The sequence below is a fragment of the Lissotriton vulgaris genome, chromosome 5, assembly GCF_964263255.1.
Source record: "Lissotriton vulgaris chromosome 5, aLisVul1.2, whole genome shotgun sequence".
In the NCBI taxonomy this organism is placed as follows: Eukaryota; Metazoa; Chordata; class Amphibia; order Caudata; family Salamandridae; genus Lissotriton; species Lissotriton vulgaris.
The window spans coordinates 1,589,963,317-1,589,983,245 of record NC_141693.1 but is presented as its reverse complement, the minus strand read 5'-3'; the positions used below and the strand labels follow the sequence as shown (position 1 = coordinate 1,589,983,245).

Sequence of the window (19,929 nt, the reverse complement as noted above, 5' to 3'; positions counted from 1 at the left end):
CTTCACCCTTGCTGCAGGGGCCGTTCCAGGACTGGGACAGAAGCCACCCAGGGCAGAGACAGGATCCACCACAGGGGGGGACAAGAGCCATCACAGGCGGGGGTGGACTGGAGCCACAACATGGGGGACAGGAGCCATCACAGGCGAGGGGGGGGTGGACTGGAGCCACCACATGGGGGGACAGGAGCAGGAGTCATCACAGGAGAGGGAACGTGATCCACCAGGGTGGGCACAGGGGTGGGCATGCAGTATTCTAGTATCATCTTGGGATTCTTGCCCCCTCCTGCACAAGACAACGAGAAGACAGGCTCTCTGTCCAAAATGCCATCCCCCACTGTGATATACAGTACTTACAGGAGATACTCTAAGAGAACTGATTGAACTGATTGTCCTCCATACTTTGTTAATCAGTGTGGGTGCGATTGTGCCATTTCTGTATTGTATTACATTATGCATGTTTGAAGAACCGAGGTTTGCTTACAAATTAGTGACAGTAATTAAGCTCGGTGAAGAGAAGCAGGTGCTGCCTCGGTGTAATCAGGGGTGTAATCTGGCTGAGTCTAGGATGTTTGGGGCCCTGGGTAGAAATGGAATGTGTGAGCCCCCCTCTAAATAGCAGATACAAGACGCATTCAGGGCTGTTTGCATGTGAATGGATGCCCCCTGCTCCTGAACCTGCAGCCCCTCCCTCTGTCACCTTCAAGCACCTCTTAACAGCTCGTCAAGGGCTGGAGGTGTGAGGGTTGCCATCCCGCTGTGCCTCTACAGTGCTGCTGGGGGTCTGAGCCTTCATACAGCATCGGAGTCAAGAAGGGAGGTGGGGGCAAGCTGTGCCCGGTTAAAATTACGGACAAATGGCGTCCGTTAAAGAATCCTTCACGGACAACGGACAGACAGCCAAAATTACGGACTGTCCGTGAAATTTACGGACGGTTGGTCACTCTATGTGGGCTTCGATCCCCTTCGTCTAAGATTCCATCTCTTTGGGACAGACCAGGAACTTTGGGCATTAGAGAAGGTACTGAGACTGCCTAATTGTGATACCATCCACAATAGCAGTGAATACCCAAAATTGAGCTGACCTCAATAGGTATGTTCCCAGGCTCCACCCAGCATGCAAAGGCCACCCTTTCAATTCCCACTTAGCCACAGTCGCATTAGGTCCCTCCCACAACTCTATCTCCGACTCCCCCTCTTACCTGGCACATCCAGTAACAATTCCAAGTCCTGGGTCATGATTTTAGCCATCCGACAGGCTTCCATGGCTCGCTGTGCAGCCAGCATTGCAGCATCGGCCTTCCGACGAGCCTCACTGGTCCTGTGGAAGAGAGAATCACAAGGGAATCAGGCTAAAGCGAGGGCACCCCCCATCTCATTCATTTTAATAGATGGACCTCTCACATATATTCTCAAGGCATTGATATAAAAAAGTGAGACCCTCAAATAGCCTATGAATAGCCTATGAACAGACCAAGGCCGGGATGACATGAAACTATTCACATGGCCTGTGACACGTCGGAAGGCCTAGCTGGCATATTGCAGAACATTAAAATAACTGGGAGCTATTGCTTTACCTTTGTACATCCATAATTCTCTCACATATCCAATATTCTGCATTTAACTATTAGACCATTCAAGAACTAAGTTTCTTACAATTGTACTACTGAATATCGAGGCTAAGACTACTGAGATACAAGAATATTGTGGCCATAATATGACAGACACATAAAGAAGGAATTCCTAACTCTACATCTGCATACCTGGAAGATATATGTATATCGTCAAGGTACATATAATTGGAGTTAGGTATAGAAAATCTGTACTTCCCTTTTGATATTTTTATCTTGTGATTTGTATCCCTTGAGATTCTAGTTTCGATATTTAGGGTGCATGCTAATGTTTTACACATTATATTATCTCAAGGAATTTTCACCAGAAGAATGAGGATGTCGTATTCATTTTAAAGGTTTGTGAAGACACTGATCCTGATCAGGGGTATGTGAAACTGCATACTTTTTTGTTTCAAAATTTCTGAAATTCCATGGAAGTTTTACAAAATAAACTTTCATAGCAAAATGTTGTTTACACTTTTTAACCAAGCACTTGTGTAAAAAAAGTATCACAAGGTACCATCGAATACAGGTTTCAATAGAATTCTCTCAGTGAGGCATTTTCTGTGTGAACTAATCTTCTGCTGGTTTCTTGCAAGACTTTTGTTCGCAAGATGTGCATTCACTTAAAAAACATTACACAACATTGTTTAATTTGAAATTTCATGAACATCACAGATGTATTTAAAATTTTGCCCAAGCCTGCTGGTAAACTCCAAGCGCATGAGGTGTGTTTCTTCATTTCTTTGGCAGTGTATAAGAAAGTGCATCTCAAAGTCCTGGTCACACTGTAGACAAATATTGTCTGGGTCTGCTTTCAGCATCTGTCTATACCTTCCCCTTTCTAGTCTGTGATTGCTGACTTTGTACTTTTTTGTTTTTGGAGGTTCTTCACATTGGTTAGATGTTCCACAACATTTCATATTTCATTCAGGTTAGTATCTCTGTTTTCCAGCCAGTTTTTATATGTTTGTTCATTCTTTTGCCAGCTGGGTCAAGTAGTGTCTATCTGGGTTGCTCATGTTTTTTTTTTGGGGGGGGGGGGATTGTATGTCTCATTCTGTCTCCACCCTGATTGCTAAGTCTCCCTATGCTAAAGTATAGAAAAAGTCAATAGGTTTATTCAAGTCGGAAAAAGTTTCTTAATATAATTGTTATGTACAATATTAATGTAAACTAGTTTTATATATTTATTTTAAATGTAGAACTAAAATAAATATTAAATTACATTAAACATATTTTTCTCAACATTAAATCAATAAATTCATTCCCCATATGTTTTTCATTCTATGCATTAATAATGATTAAAAGGGATACATAGTGTTCGAATATTTTAGAATTAAATTAAAAAGTATTCACTATTTTATATATTTGTTTTAATATTAAAATGTATGTATTTATATCTTTTACTGTGTAAATTAATTTAATATAATTTAACTTCATTAACAATTGGGTTTATTTTAGTCCCAAACTCCTTTAATTTCTATGGGAGGGTTTTGCAGTACTTGTGGTTGGCCAAGTGTGGTGCTGCACTTATTTCAGTTTTGAGCTGCAGTGTTTTACTGCCATTGTGGGTGCCTTTTTGTTTGTAGTAACTTTAGAAGTGCAGTTTGTGAATAGGAATGGGATTACTATTTTGTGGGTGAATGGACACCCCTCCTAAACCCCTACCCTACCCTCCTTTAACTCCTCGGTAATCCGTCACGTTCCCTCTGCCTTAGTAATTCGTATTTACGATGTTCCATTCACTCCCCTCTGCTCCTCCCACATTTATTACTGAAATATTAACTTTTTTTGTGCAGAGACTCTGCACTTGGTGTGGAGATCTCTGCACAAAAAAGGTAAGAGTGGCCGAGGTGTAAACTCTGCATGTAGGTTAATGAATAGCAGTTTCTAGTTCGTTTCATAGTACCACAAAACGGATCACTGACATGATATCGAGGGACAGAATATTGACTATTAAAAATATCGTTGACAAAATATCGACAGACAGAATATCGAGTTTGTATCTACAAACAGGTAAGTACAAAAATATTGGGTAAAAAATATCGTTTTCTAAAATATACTTTATAAAAATATCGACTTTATTAAAAACAATGTTAAATTAAATTCATTTTAAAAATTACTAAAATATACTTAAAAATACTTAAATTAACTTATAATAATTAAATAATTAATGAAAGTTATAAAAAAATGTTTAAATCATATTTGTTAAAACATATACATATAGTAACATAATATAATTAAATAATATCCAATATTATTACCGTACAATAGCGGAAGTGTAAAAATTACTATTCCCACTCCAAAGAGTGCAGTCGTAGGGAAAGCGTTGGATAGCGTAGGGGTTAAAATTACTATTCCCACTCCAGAGGGTGCAACAGTAGGGAAAGCGTTGGATAGCGTAGGGGTAAAAATGACTATTCCCACTCCAGTGGGTGCAACAGTAGGGAAAGCGTTGGATAGCGTAGGAGTAAAAATGACTATTCCAACTCCAAGGAGTGCAACAGTAGGGAAAGCAATGGATAGCGTAGGGGTAAAAATTACTATTCCCACTCCAAATAGTGCAACAGTAGGGAAAGCGTTGGATAGCGTAGGGGTTAAAATTACTATTCCCACTCCAAAGAGTGCAACAGTTGGGAAAGCGTTGGATAGCGTAGGGGTAAAAATTACTATTCCCACTCCAGTGGGTGCAAAAGTAGGGAAAGCGTTGGATAGCATAAGGGTAAAAATTACTATTCCCACTCCAAAGAGTGCAACAGTAGGGAAAGCGTTGGATAGCGTAGGGGTTAAAATTACTATTCCCACTCCAGTGGGTGCAACAGTAGGGAAAGCGTTGGATAGCGTAGAGGTAAAATTTACTATTTCCACTCCAGTGGGTGTAACAGTAGGGAAAGCGTTGGATAGCGTAGAGGTAAAATTTACTATTCCCACTCCAGTGTGTGCAACAGTAGGGAAAGCGTTGGATAGCGTAGGGGTAAAAATTACTCTTCCCACTCCAAAGAGTGCAACAGTAGGGAAAGCGTTGGATAGCGTAGGGGTTAAAATTACTATTCCCACTCCAGTGGGTTCAACAGTAGGGAAAGCGTTGGATAGCGTAGAGGTAAAATTGACTATTCCCACTCCAGTGGGTGCAACAGTTTGGAAAGCGTTGGATAGCGTAGGGGTAAAAACTTACTATTCCCACTCCAGTGAGTGCAACAGTAGGGAAAGCGTTGAATTGCGTAGGGGTAAAAATTACTAGTCCCACTCCAAAGAGTGCAACAGTAGGGAAAGCGTTGGATAGCATAGAGGTAAAAATTACTATTCCCACTCCAGAGAATGAAACATTCAGGAAATGAAATACTTCATATATTATTTAAAAAAATATAAATTAATATCTATAAAAATGTATTTAAAAGTAATTACCAATTTAATATAATAATAATTAATCTATTAAAATTACTAATTAACATTAATTATTACAATTAGTTACCTATTAATACAAATTAATTACAAATTAACAATTGATTTAATAATTAAAAATTAATTAACAATGAATTCGAATTAAATACAATTAAAGAAATTTAATTATTTAATTAATTATAAATAATTTACTTCCCACCCTATTCACCTATAAACCCACAACCCGCTACAGAAAATAAATTAGTAAAATTAACAATATTAGCAATTAATCAATTAAATTAAATTAATTGGCAATTAAAATTTTATTAATTACCCATAAAAACTTAATTAACAATGAATTCAAAATAAATACCAATAAATAATTTTACATATTTAATTAATTGTAATTAAATTACTTCCCACCCAATTCCCCTATAAACCCACAACCCGCTACAGAAAATAAATTAGTAAAATTAACATAATTAGCAATTAATCAATTAATTAAAATTAATTACCTATGAAAATTTTATTGATTACCAAATATAAATTAATTAACAATTAATTAAACATTCATACCAATAAATAAATTTACATATTTAATTAATTATAATTAAATTACTTCCCACCCTATTCCCCTATAAACCCACAACCCGCTACAGAATTAAATTACGCAAAAATTATAAAAACAAAATTCATTAATTAAAATTAATTATAACATAAATACACACTTTTCACATATATAATAACATAAAAAACACAATAAAAAATTCGATATTATTAAAAAATCGATAATTTTAATAACCTATATATTTTAACTTTCTATATTTTTAACATTCGATATTACATTACTTACCTTAAAAACGATATTTTTGATGTCTATATTCTGTTCATTCGATATTTTGTCCATTCTATATTTAAAGCTCGATATTATGTCCATTCGATATTTTGGACTCGATATTTTGACTGTTCACCCCACAAAACGTACTACAAAATGCAATTGGGAATAAGCCCCTAAATGTACAGGATTCTCAATTATGCCATTTTAATACAATTTGCTATATAAACTTCCATTACCTTCCAAAGCGTATTATACCATAGGCTTACTCTAGATCATCTTAATAAGAACAAAATATACTATGCATAGGTTATACTATACACCGGTGAGACTAGAGAAAATGGGCAATCGCCCTCCCCCATTGTACTTAGGATACCGAACAGAAAAGGGAGACTTTTTTCATGTGACCTAGACATGCACAGCAATATGCAAATACTAGGCCTCTACCACACGAATCTTAGCAGAGGTAACTCAACTCCCCTTAGCCCATAACCAAAATTAACACTACAAGGCACAAATCCATTTCTGGCAATGATTATCGGTAATGTTTTATAAGTGTACATCAATTCATGGGCAATCATTTAAATTTTGCTGAGTGAAGGTGGATTCATTTGCCCAATTGGGCGGGATCTGCTTTTATGACATGATTAGATGGTGTGTTACTGCTCTTTACAGAGAATGGATTTAGTGCCAAGACAAACTACCTTTGATGATGACCCATCATTTACTTTAATGTAAATGAAATGTTCCCCATGTATATTGTAAACTTTATCTGTCAACAGCAATTGCATGTAGAATATGGAATTGATTGTGAAGAAAGAATCTGTGATTTCAAATGAGTCTTCCATTTGTATTGTTTTGCACAAAGCCATTTTTAAAAAGTGGATAAAGAGGGTAACCCCATCCAAGAGGAAGGCTTGTTTTGCCAGACCTAAAACGCATAGGTCCATGGCGGTCTGCCATTCACTGTTGATTGTGAATTTAACACTCTGATTTCCTGCACCAGAACTAGGCTTACAGTGGTTTCTTCTTCTGTGAGGGGCAGGAGAGTGGGATTTTTTTTCAGATATATATAGGAACGTTATAGTCATGTGATTTTATCAGTGATAATGTTAACGTTTTAAATTTATAAAAAACATGGAAATTCCCAAGTTATAGTTAGCAGAGCTAACTATCATTTGCACCACCGCCGTGCACTGCTTAAGACCTCACATATTGCATCACTCATAACATGTTCTATTCTTTGAAATCATTTATAACATCACTCATAAAATCATTGATCACAATTGATATTAAGCCCTGGGTCCCCATCCCAAAGAGCCACTCATTTAAATAAAGTGGAGGGCGATTGCCTGGCCTCCTCTTTGAGTCGTTATCCGCTCTGGGGACTGCTTCTCCCAGGGCCTCTCATTTAAATAAAGGTGAGGACGGTCCCCTGGGACTCTCATTGCTTAGTTGATATCAGGAGGCGGACCCCTCTGTATATAAGGCCTTTAACCCCTTCGGTGCTCATGACAAGCTCAGCTTGTCATGAGGCACAGTGCTCGTTTGCTCATGACGAGCTGAGCTCGCCATGACCACTCCCATTTCTATTATGGTCCAGCACAGCAGGGGAATATCTTAAGCACCCAAGGTGTTAAAAGCCCCTGTGAGCCTCCCAGGGACCAAGACTACTCAAAATGGTGTTTGCTTCCGCTGGGCAGGAGATTAAAAAAGGCTCCCACCAAACGGGAGCAAACATTGGCTTCCATGCCCACGCAGGGAAACCGCTACGTCCCGGGAGTAGGCTCCCCAGGTCCTAGCATGTGAGCCTTCCCTGGGGGACGGGGGATCCGAGGCCATTAACCGCTCAGGGAGGGGACCACGTGGCCCGCCTCCCTATATAAACCAACTTCTGCCCCAGGGGTGGGGAACCTGTGGCCTCTAGAGGTTCGGGAGGGGGTGCCAAGTGACCCCCTCCCCATATCAACTAATTTGCGCCCTGTAGATGAGGTCTCCTGGGCCTTTAATTGCTGGGGGAGGGAGGGCATGCACCCCATACTCCCATTTATGAATACAGCCTGGGGTGAGTTCCTCGGGGTATAAACGTAATAAATGACGCCCAGCAGCCCTTTTTTCCGATTCCACAGGAGTCCGACAGGATTGTTGCATTTATTGTCATTTTGTTTTTGGCTTTAGTGGAAGTGTTCCTCTGGTTCCCCCCATGGAGCCTGTGGGACCAGGGTATTCCTACCCTGTCCCCTTATACTATTTTTATTTTTTGGGCTTCAGGATAGGGGACAAAGTCACCAAGTCTCGTAATGGCTGCCAACAACATTTTTCCCATGTTGCTGGCAGCCAATCATAGCGCTCGCTCCTGTGGGAGTCTAATTCCCGTGGGAGCAAGATGGCCGCAGGGGAAAAAAGCTCCCTGGCCCAAGCAGACGTTCTATTTTGAAATTGGCGGACCCAACCATCCAGATATACAATTATTTTTTACCCTTCATTTTTATAACTATTCAACAGCTTTACACCAAATCACAAAAAGCATAATCTGTGGTCCAAGATCTAACTTCTTGACAAATTTGATGTAATTCCGTTTAGCAGTTTTTGCGGTAGCCCGTCTTAAAGAAGTATACAGAAAATGCATGGAGAGTTTGCGTTTTGGGACCTCCTTCTTTTCTCAGCCCCTGCTTGATGGATCTCACTGAACCGTCAAGCAGCACAAAATAGTCCAAAAGAAGCACCTTTTTGGAAAGTTTCGTGCTGATTGATTAAACAGTGTCAAAGTAATAAGCACCACAAAAAGACAATCCTAACTAGACCTACCTAGTTGTGATATATGTACATATATATTTTTTTGATTTCAAGTAAGAACTTTATTTCGGCCATTTAGGTCATAAAAGTACATGGAGGACAAAACCCACAATCTGACATAAAGATTTGCAATATTTACACTTCCATACTATATACACTGTTTAAAAGTACAAACTTACAAGTTCAGTTTGCTAAAAAGATGTAAAACAATCATTGCACTCTGCTCTAAAAAGAACATCGGGTTTTGTCAAATAAATCCTCACCTAAGGTTGCTTTAAAAGTCTTCTCCTAGTATACCACATGGCTTTTAAAAACCGAGATACTGCAAATACAATTGAAGGATTAGTATCGTATTTTAAAACTCTAAAAGCCTCTGTACAACGTGTAAACCCTAGATTTTTACATATTTGGATTATCCAATGTTTGCGGAATGGTGCATAGGCCGTGCAAAACAACAATACATGCAGATCAGTTTCAGCCGTTGTTTTACAATTGGGACACATACTTGAGTTCTCAGGAGCCCATGAACTGGTGTACGCAGCCAAAGGTAAATTCCCCAATCTAAATTGCAAATACAATTTCCTAGCTATAGGTGGCTGGATTGCATCTAGAAAGGGTTCCTTCATGTACACCTCTTTGACTTGAAAAAATCCATTGTCAGCCTGCCCTCTTTGGCGCTCTCCTGTAGAGACAGCAGATGGAATTGCCTGAAATGTTGTACAAGATCCGCCCTAGATGTCGTGGAGCAGGATGACTCAGGAGACAACCATAGCTCGGGCCTCCCAAGCCTGTTCAGAAGACTCCTAATATGGGCCAGCCACGGTATTCTGCTGGGATTAAGTCTAGGGAGGAGATCCTTCAGCTCCTCTTTGTACGGGTTCAGCTCGAGGGTTGTTCATAGCCTCCTTCAAAATGTCAAGGGCCGGAGGGCAATCTCTTGGTCGATTGGCCTCATGGCCAAGTCCATGCGGAGGGGAACTAGAGGAGTACTGCGTGGTAGGCCTATGAGCTGTCTCATGAAGTTGTTTTCTAGCTTCACAATGTCCATAGAGGAACTATGCCCCCAGAGTTCCTCCCCATATAATGTTGCCACTCTTGGGCTTTATACATCTCCACTACAAGGGCTGCTGGCTTGAAAACGGATGTTCTCAACATTTTCATTATCCCCCTGCTGTCTGAGTAAGCCTAAGCCATGCTTTAGTCATCTGGGGGCCCCAGCCAAATTGATCAGACAATGTAATGCCCAAATAGTCAAAGGTCCTAACTTTTTCAAGGAGGGTACCATTAAGAGAGGGGTTTGGACGTGAGATCTTTGAATCTTAAATAGATTAATCTCCGAACCTCTCATGTTACAAAACTGTACAAACCCATCCAAGAGGCGTTGAATGCCTAGGGGGGACTTGGACAATAACAAAAGTATTGTCTGCAAACATCAACACAGGTATCCTGCCAGTGGCAAGCTTTGGGGCATCATTGTCTTTTATATTGTTTAAGAAGGCAATGAGCAATGTTGATGTATAGAAAAAATAATGTGGGGGCTAGTATGCGTCCGTGTCTGACCGCCTTTCTGACAGGGAAGCGCGAGGAGAGTTCCCCATGTTTTCCACATCTAACTTGTGCACAGTTGTCTGTATGTAACCTCACTAGCACATTGAGGAGGTATGGAGAAGTGTGGCTCAATGGTTAGAGCGGCAGACCCTGATTTTTTTTTTTTTTTTTTAAATAATTTTTATTGTAGTCATACCTGTACAGGCCATTACATTTAGAAGTAGCATCATAAAATTTAGCAGATACACAATATACTTCGTCAATCAGTACACAGCCGTCCGGCCCACAACCCGGGGGTTGGGCGGCGATGAAGTCTCTGCTCTTCCATGCCTGACGTTCAGTACAGAGAAGTGGTTAGTGTCCGGATTGTGTGTATGACTACTTTTATAGCCCTACTGAACTACGCGCTAATCCCCAACTCCCCTTCCCTGCGCCAAACCAAAACCTCCCCCCCCCATCCCATCCCACACACCACCACCCGCCTAAGGCCACGCTGCTACCATCCCTGGATTGCTGCCGTCAGTCTCCCTACATTCCTGCCGCTCCTAGGGCCTCACCTCGCCTCCTCCGTCCCCTCCACCCCGGGAATCTCCTCCTCTGCGTCAGCCTCGCTGTCCCTGAGTGCCTGCACCATTACTTCCCATGCGGTCGCAGTGTCAGCTGCTGTCTGGCTAGGGGTCCTGCGCGCAAGTTGGTATCTATGTGTGCTGTCAGCCGTAGCCCATTTTAGAAACTCCTGCCGTCACCTCCGTGGAGTTGGCCCCACCCTCGCCTTCCAGTTCCTGGTGATCTCCCTCTTAGCCACCATCAGTCCCATGTCGATAAACTTACTCGTGAGTTTATTTTTGGGGGTATGGGGGAACCAGTGCAAAAGACATTCCGCCGGTCCGTATTCTATAGATCTTTCAGTCACCTCATTCAGCACTTCCCCAATGTCTTGCCAATAATCCCGCAGGGCCGGGCATGCCCATAGCATGTGTACTAATTCAGCCCCCTCTTCCGGGCACCGGGGGCAGGCTGCCGTCCCATCGCCAAAATACCGCTTGATTCTACCTGGGGTCATATACGCCCTATGCAACACATAGTAGTGGATCAGCTGGAACCTGGCGTTTCTCGTGCTGTTGCGGGCCCTACGGACAAGTTGTGCCCACGTCGTGTCAGGTATGTCCCTACTCAGATCCGCCTCCCATTTGGTTTTTAGGGATGTGAGAGGAGGGATATTCTCCCTAATCATCCGATTATATAAGCACGTTACTGCCTTGATCGTGCCCGCTGCCATCATGGTGTACTGGCACGCCGCTGCCGTCCCGGGTTCCTCAAGTCCCGTGCCCCAGTGGGCCTGCATCGCCCTGGTCACTGCTGCATGCAGCAGAAATCCCCCTCTCGGGATGCCGAAGCGTTCTATTAACTCCTGGAACGGGAGCAGTGCGCCATTTTCAAAGAGGTCCCCAACTACCTGTATCCCCGCTTCCTCCCACTCCTGTAGTTGCGACCAATCGCCGCCATGCGGTAAGGCCGTTAACATGCCCAATGGTATCTCAGGCGCTTAATGGCGCTGGGTACCCGCTCTCTTCTGGGCCCTGTTCCAACATTGACGGTACGTGCGCTGCTCCAGCGACAAATCCCGACTGTCCAGCCGTTGTTGGAGGGCTATATATGCCAGGACGTGTCTGGGCGTCCCCCGTGAGCTTTCGTCCTCTGGGCCCCGAAACACCCTCGCTACCTCCTGCGTGAAGACTTGCAGTTGTGCCGCTAGGTAATAGAGCTCGAAGTCTGGCACCGCCAGACCCCCCTCATCTTTCGGGCGAGAGAGCGTGGCCAGCGCTACTCTGCACCGTCCCGCTCCCCAAATGAACGTTGTAATTTGTGATTTAAGGAGCCTAAAGAAGGAGCCAGGTATCCAGATTGGGAGCGTCCGGAAATAATACAGTAATCTCGGTAGGGCTACCATCTTCAGTAGGGAAATCCGGCCCGCCACCGATAGTGGTAATGTGGCCCAGAAGGACATGCAGCCCTTCAGTCCACGTACGCACCGCCCCAGGTTGCCCTCAAGCAAGTCCTCCGGCTTATGGTAGATATGGACCCCCAGGTATTTCATGCAGGTAGGGTTCCAGGTCGCCTCCGAACGGTGTTGTGGCTGGGCAGCGCCCTCCAGCAGTGGGAACAAACTCGTCTTGGGCCAGTGAACCCGCAGGCCCGACATCTCTCCGAAGCTCTCCAGTAGGGCTTCCGCTCTCCGTAAGTCCTCTCCCCCATCGCAGAGGAACAGTAGTAAATCATCGGCATATAGCGAGATGAAATGCTGTCCGTCTCGGGCCCGCACTCCGCGGATGTGCCGCCCCGTCCGGGCCGCAGCCGCCAGCGGCTCAATAGCCAGCGCAAAGAGAAGCGGCGATAGGGAGCAGCCCTGACGAGTGCCCCGCTCCACTGGGTAGCGGAGGGACACCGTCGGTCCCACCCTCACCCTCGCTATCGCCTCCGCGTAAAGGACCTTCGTCCAGTGAATATAACCAGCACCTAGACCGAAGCGCTCCATGACAGCATAGAGGTAGTCCCACTCGAGGCTGTCGAAGGCCTTTTCGATGTCGACCGAGAGAACCAGTTCCGTCCCTGCTCCGTCGTTCAGCCCGTCTATGAGACGGATAAGCCGTCTGATATTGATCGTGGTGTTTCTCTTCGGTATAAAGCCATTCTGATCATCGTGTACAAGCCCCGCCATGTGAGGTAGGAGCCTCGCCGCTAGTATGGAACTCAGGATTTTGTAGTCTGCGGTGAGCATAGAAAGTGGTCGATAGGATGCAGGGTCACTACTCTCCCTGCCGGGCTTCAGTAGTGGGACCACTAATGCCTCCCGCATCGACTGCAGCAGCCGTCCCGTCGCCTTGGCCTCCTTATAGACAGTCAGGAGTCGGGGTGCTAGTACGTCCAGATATTTGTTATAGAACTCTATGGGGAGTCCGTCTATCCCCGGCGATTTGTTCCTCGCCATGCGCCGCACCGCCGATCGTATCTCCCCCACGTCAATGTCCGACCCCAAGTCCTTCGCCTGCTCAGCCTCTATCCGGTGTAGGGGTAGATCAGCCAGGAAGGGTTCCACCAGTCCCGTCCTGTCTCCCGGGGCACTCTTGTACAGGCCCTCGTAATACGTCTGGAAGCCGTTGACTATGCCCAGCTGAGTATGTTGTATCACGCCCGCCATATCCCGCAGTTGGAGAATGGGAGCGCATCGTTTGGTGGGGTTCGAGAGCCACGCCAGGAGGGTGCCCGCCTTATCGCCGTCGACATGGGAGCGCAGCACATAGCGCTTGTAGTCAAAGGCTCGTAGCCTCTCCACTTCAACGGCTACCGTCTCCCTGGCCGAACAGAGAGCCTCCTGGAGTTCTGGGTGTCCGGGCCGCCCTCTCTCCGCATCCCTCAGTCTAGCATCTGCCTTAGCCAAATCGCCCAGCAGTACTTTCCGTACGCCTACATAATCCTTGATGCAGATACCCCTCACCACTACCTTGAAGGCGTCCCACTCCGTCGCTCTAGAGGTCGCCGTCCCTTCATTCTCCGTGAAATACAAGGTCACTCCTTCCGCTAGGGCCTCCCCAAAGAGGGGGTCCTCCAGGGTCTCAGGCCGCAGTTTCCAGAGCGGAACCCTGGGCTTCTCCGCTACCCACGCTAGCCGGATCAGGAGCGGATTATGGTCTGAGATTGTTCTCGATAGGTACTCTGAGCCAGTGACGCATGTTAGCACCTCCCGGGAGCAAAGTATGGTGTCCAAACGGACATGCAAGTCATGGAGCCCGGAGAAAAAAGAATAATCCCGGTCAGTCGGGTGTTGCCCTCTCCAGACATCTACAAGTTCCCAGCTCTCCTGCCATTCCCTCCTACCTCTAGATAGCCTGTAAACCGGGGAGTCACGAAGGGGGGGGGGTGAGACCTGTCCAGTAAGGGGTCGGCAATGGAATTAAAGTCGCCCCCTAGCAGGACCGGGCCTGCTAGGGAGTGGGCTAGCGTCCCTGACAGTGTCGCGAGAAAAGCCAACTGGTCCGTGTTTGGGGCATATATGCTAGCCAACACTATATCTCTACCTTCAAGCTTTCCCTCCGCCACCACATACCTCCCTTCCTGGTCAACCCATTGGCGCGTGAGTTGGAAAGGCGTGCCTGCCCTAACCCATATGAGTACCCCTCGCGCATAGGCCGAATAGCTGGTATGATAAACCTGTCCCCGCCATTTCCTCTGTAGCGCCTCCCCCTCCTGTCGTGTGAGATGCGTCTCCTGCAGCATTGCGATGTGTACTCCCCTCCGCACTAAATAGGCATGTACTTTGTGTCTGCGTTGCATAGTGTGTAGGCCCCGGACATTCCAGGTAATACAGGTCAGCCCATTTACATTAGCCATTATCCCAGCAATCCGGTCGAAACACTCCCTCCAGGTCCAACCCGTCGACGGTGGTGGTGCCCCCCCTGAACAAGACAGAACTTCCCAACATCCCTACCCATGGTACACCCAGGGTCAACAACTTCAAAAAAGGCAAACAATCCCCAACTGTGGAACCCCCCCCCCCCCCCAGAACAGGCCCCAATATCGAAATATCAGTCCCCATCCAAACTCCCATACCTGATGACCCAGGTCTCAACTACACAGCCGTAGCTGTGGGTGCCTTAAGGGCCTACAGAGCGCGGCCTTGTCCAGAGGGAGGCTGCGTCGCCCATCTCCTCGCTCCCTCCCCAGTCCCTCATGGCCCCTCTGCTCTGAGCTCCTCTGTGTGCCCCGGCCCCCGCTATGTGCATAGGCAATGGCCCCCCTCACAGCTCATCAAACATTACCCACTTTGCATCGACAGCAGTTCATATATTTAGGATCTCGTCCGCCGTCTGCGGCGTCACCAGCGGTCCCTCCGTGCGGTGTATCCCCGAAAGGTCCGACTCCGAGCCAGAGGCCGATACATGAGTGTCCGAGTCCGTGGCCCCCCTAGATCCGGGACCCTCTGCTCGTCCGAGCTTCTCCACCTCCAGCAGCGCGACCTGTCGTTCCGCTTCAGTCTGAGAGGCCGATGGTCCAAGCTTCCCCCGCCCTCGTTTCCATAGTCTCTTCGATTTCCGCAGCCGTTTGGGCGAGCGTTCCCGCTCTTTTTCCCGCTCTTCTCTTGTCTTGGCACCGTCAGTCCCGGCCTTGTATGTCTCCCACCAGTCCCAGGCTTCCGCTGATGTTGCAAAGAAGATCGCCTTGTCGTCCACTACCACTCTTAGCCTGGCTGGGAAGAGCAAGGAATAGGCAATCCCTTCGGTCCGCAGTTCCTTCTTGATTGTGAGGAAGGAGGCCCGTTGCTTCTGCGTTTCGAAGGTGAAGTCCGGAAAAAGTGTGACTCTACTGTTCGCTATCTGGAAAGGGCCATCCTCTCGAGCCTTCCGTAGGAGCAGATCTCTGTCCTTGTGGTGTAGCAACTTGGCTATGATCGGTCTGGGTGGGAGCCCGGGCTTGGGCGGTCCTGAGGGGACCCTGTGGGCACGCTCCAGAGTGAAGAATGGCGAAAGTCCTTCCGGCGCCACCACCGATTTCAGCCATTCCTCCATGTAGGCAATCATGTCCCCCGCCCCCTCCGTCTCCGGCACACCTACGATCCGCACATTGCTGCGGCGGCTTCTATTTTCTGCGTCCTCCGCTCGCCGTTCCAGGGTGCTTATGCGGTCCAGGGCCTCCGTCAGCTTACTCTCCATCGCCTTGTGAGCCGGCGCCATGACATCGAGCACCACTTCAGCATCCTTGACTCTGTCTTTTAGTTTGTCGTGGTCCGCCCGGAGCAAGCCCAGCCCCGACGCCACCTGCGCTATATCGTTGTGGAGCGCGTCTCTGGTGGCCGTTATGGCGTCCAATATCCGGTCCTGCAATCGCTGCAGGTCCGTCTGCTCAGCGGGGCCCCCTTCCACCACCTCCGACGTCGCCGCCTCCTCCACTCTGGCCCTCGGCTTCCCCATCGTGGCCGGCCTCACCGCTCTCGCTTTCCTCGCCTGCCTGCTGTCTCCGGGCCTCGGCCACGCGGTTAGTTCCTGCGCACTACTGGGTCTCGCTGCCCGACCACTGCGCCCCAGAGGGAGCGTCCGTCGTGATGGTCGACCCTCGGGTGCCGCGGGGTATCGTTCTCTCTCCCCCGGGGTGGCGCGGTAGGGAGTCCAGCGCCGCCAAAGTCCCTTCACTGGCCCTCGGGCTCCTCCTTTATGCCCCCATATGCTGCACGGGCCTCTGCTGCGGGGGCGAGGGGGGGCCCAGGATGCGCCGCGACGTGCACCGTCTCCCGCGGACCCCCTCTCAGGGCGGCCCCCGCTCACCTGTTGGGTCGTCCGGTGCTCAGGGCTGGGCTGGAGCTCTGGTTCTCGCCCTCTCGGCAAGGAGTCCGTCCGGAAGCCCCGCCCGCAGGAGCGGGCCCGGGCGGCCGCCACCGCCCGCTCCCGAGATCGCTGCACACCGCAGCCGGGTTTCAAGGATCGACCCTCGCTGTGTGGGGTCCGTCGCTGCCGGCGGCTGCGACTCTCCTGTGTTCGCCGGCAGTGTGTTCTTCCGGCGGCCCACCATCTTTCAGGGCTCTGCCGTGGCAGCCATCTTGCTCGGCGCCGCTCACCCCTCCGCTCCAGTGGCCGCTTCGATCGGCGGCCGTTCTCGGCGCTACGATGCCGCCAGCAGCCCAGATCTCGTCCGATCAGTCACCGCCGGATTCCCAATCGGCGCCGGGGCACACACGGGCTCTCCGGCCCTTCTGTCAGGATTCTTGTGGGGAAGAGGCACGGAGCTCCGGGCTCACGCCGCCATTTCCCTCGGCGCTCAAGCCACGCCCCCCCAGAGCGGCAGACCCTGATGCAGAGGTCTGGCCCGGGACCAGGGTTCAATTCCCGCCTCGGCGGCTCTTGGGCTCAATTTCCCCGGACCTGATAATTCTTGCCTCAGTGCCTATTCTAATCATGGGTCCCACTCTGCAACTCTGGGCAATAGCTTGCTTAATCTCCACAATGGCCCCAACAACGCTAGGATGCCTGGCTTCACCTTTGGGGTGCCCAGGAGTGGGCACTTCACAGGGAAAGGCCAGGAAGGGTTCCTCAGCGGTATTCGTACAAGCGCCGAGATGCCTCATGGTGATTCGTGCGCTATACAAGTACCATTACATTACATGGGGGAATGCCAAGTTTCCCAAGCACTGCCCACAACTTCTTCCTTGGCACAAGGTTGAAGGCCGACTTCAGATCAACGAATATAAGATAGAGGCTGCCACCCTCCATCTTAACCATTTTCCAGAAAAGTAGCTGGAGTCGGAATATCTGGTCCATGGTTGATATACGTGATCTGAAGCCGGCCTGGTAGGGGCTCAAAATTCCCTGCTTCTCCATCCACGCCTGAATGCGGACCAATAGAACCCTGCCCATCAGCTTTTGGGTGTTATCAATTAGGCTGATGGGTCTGTAGTTGGTAGGTAAAAGAGGACAACCCTTTTTAAATATGGGTACTATCTCCGCACCTTTCCAGGTGTCTGGAGGGTTCATCCCCTTCAAGATAGCATTGAATAGGGCACACAGGTAAGGGGTCCAAACAATGGGCTCCTCCCGAAACAAATCCCCCTGGAGTTTGTCTAGACCCAGTGCTTTGTTAGGTAATAAGCTAGTTAACGCACCTTAAACCTCCATCAATGAAATATCCCCATCTCCCTCCTGCTAGTTCTCCATGATGTTACTCGAGATATCTGAGCTTGAGGTGCCTTCCACCTCACAGTCATATAGAGACCCAAAGTGTGATTCCCATGCTTCGGGCACAATGTTTGGCTCTATAGCTGTGCGAACACCCTTCCTCCCCAGAGCTAACTAGCCTCCAGAACAATTTGAGGTCGTTATACTTCAGAGCAGTCCCAATGGCCTCCCACCTTTCTAAATCCCATTCTTTCTTTTCCTGGTGCAAATTCTTCCTGTGCTTTATTCTGGCTAGTTTAATTGTTAGCCTATCTTTTGCTTTAACTGCTTGCACAAGCTCTTGTTTTGCATTGCAGCATTTGCTATTATACCAGGAGCATTTGGGTCTATCTAATTCCCTCTTGGCTGATACCGGGTAGAATACATCTGCCAACTTTGTTACTAACTCCTCATGGATCACTTTAACTTTATCTCTGTCCTCTATGTGTGCCTCTACCTGTCCCAGCTCCCTCATTCTAGCTATCATGGGTATTGCAAGATGCTAAACCTCTGCCAGTTTAGGGGGAGATTGCTGGACACTGTTCTATTTGACTTTCCTTTAATTGTTAGTGGTTACTAAGTCACCTGTGCTAGTTATCGGGTATGAACAAGTAGTAGATAAGCCCAGACTCCCCAGTTTCAATGTAACAACCAGAGCATTATGATCACTGTCCTGCCTCTGTTGTACATAGAAGTCTTGAACTTTCTCCCAGGATCTCGTTTCAACCATAATATAATCTATTAGCGAAAGCTGACCATCGCTTTTGAATGTGAATTTACCAGGACGGTCGGACTAGTCCTCCCGTTACAAGCCCTCAATGAATGGGACAGAGTGAATGAATGGATTTGCATGGCTAGAGGGGACCAGACTTTGATTAGGGTGATCTGTGTATCGGGAATTGACCCATAAAGTCTTCTTTTGAGGTGACCTCCTGAAAATTGTCAATTAAAGGTTCGAATTGACAATTGAAGTCTCCTTCTATGATCATCAGGGTTTCTGGATCCACGTTTTGATATAGTGGCCGAGGTGGTCTATGGTAGCAGATTCTAGTCTGTTAATCACCGGCCTAGAATAGACATTAATTAGGGAAATGTTCTTATTGTCAAGGAATGTCAGCAGAACACATTGAATGTCAATAGTTGGAGTTACCAACTGTTCTACCTTGCACCCGAGATGCGTGCCCACCCAGATCGTGAGTCCTCTAAACAGGCGCCCCTTCCCCCCCTTGGTAGCAAAGATGTTAAATGGTGCGAAGCCTACCCTCTGGTGTTCTTCACAGGCCCAAGTTTCTTGGAATAGGCAGATATCTTGGTTGTCCACAAAAGAGCCCCAGTCAGGACATATTAACTTGTTTCTCAGTCCTGCTAAGTTCCAAGACAAAATTCGTAGATCGCTACTCCTCAATCCTACCCCTTTTGGTGTCTTCCGGTAGAGGGAGAGGGGGGAGGTAAGTGCATCCTGGTAGATCCCGGCTTGTTTTGCAGGTTCTAAGCTAAGTGCTCCCATATCAGTGTAGCTTAACTGGGTTTCGGGAGGGATGGGAGCGGCCTCCTCGCTCAGTGGACCACCCTCCAATTCTGGGCTATGCCAGTGGTCTAGTATCCCACCACTAGCTCCATTCGTACCTCTATCAGGACAATTTTGTTCAGTGAATTTGTCGGAATGCTGTTTCTCACAAGTATTACCAGTAAGGTGACCCCTCTGTAGTCAGTCAACCTCTTCCAGATTCTCAAATCTATTGCTTACTGCAATATTATACAGAGGGCGCCTGCTGGGGTTACTCCACCTTCCTTCCATGTGTGGGCCAGGGCCCCTCGGGTAGATTAACGGAAATGCGTTGTCTTCATGGTTGGCGTTTGGTTGAGGGTACAAATAATCCAACGAGCGAAGACTAATTCCTGTTGGTATATGATGCACTGCATTGGGGTGGATAGCAATCTACTTGCAGTATTGAGGTTGTTAAAGTTAATCACGACGCACTCCCCTGCCTCAGTTTTTCGAACAACGCCCAACCAGCCTACTCTACGGACCATGATTATTTCCCCTGCACGGGCG

General features: G+C 47.5%; 1 protein-coding gene across 3 annotated transcripts in view; it reads right to left on the bottom strand.

The window, feature by feature from the left end:
* JPH4 (junctophilin 4) overlaps positions 1-19,929 on the bottom strand; it is a 412,372-nt gene that overhangs the window by 147,534 nt on the left and 244,909 nt on the right. For all 3 annotated transcript variants that reach the window (XM_086923699.1, XM_086923700.1, XM_086923698.1), the window contains exon 4: positions 1,200-1,318. In XM_086923699.1, the coding sequence (XP_086779825.1) occupies positions 1,200-1,318 (119 nt within the window). The remainder of the gene's footprint in view (positions 1-1,199; positions 1,319-19,929) is intronic.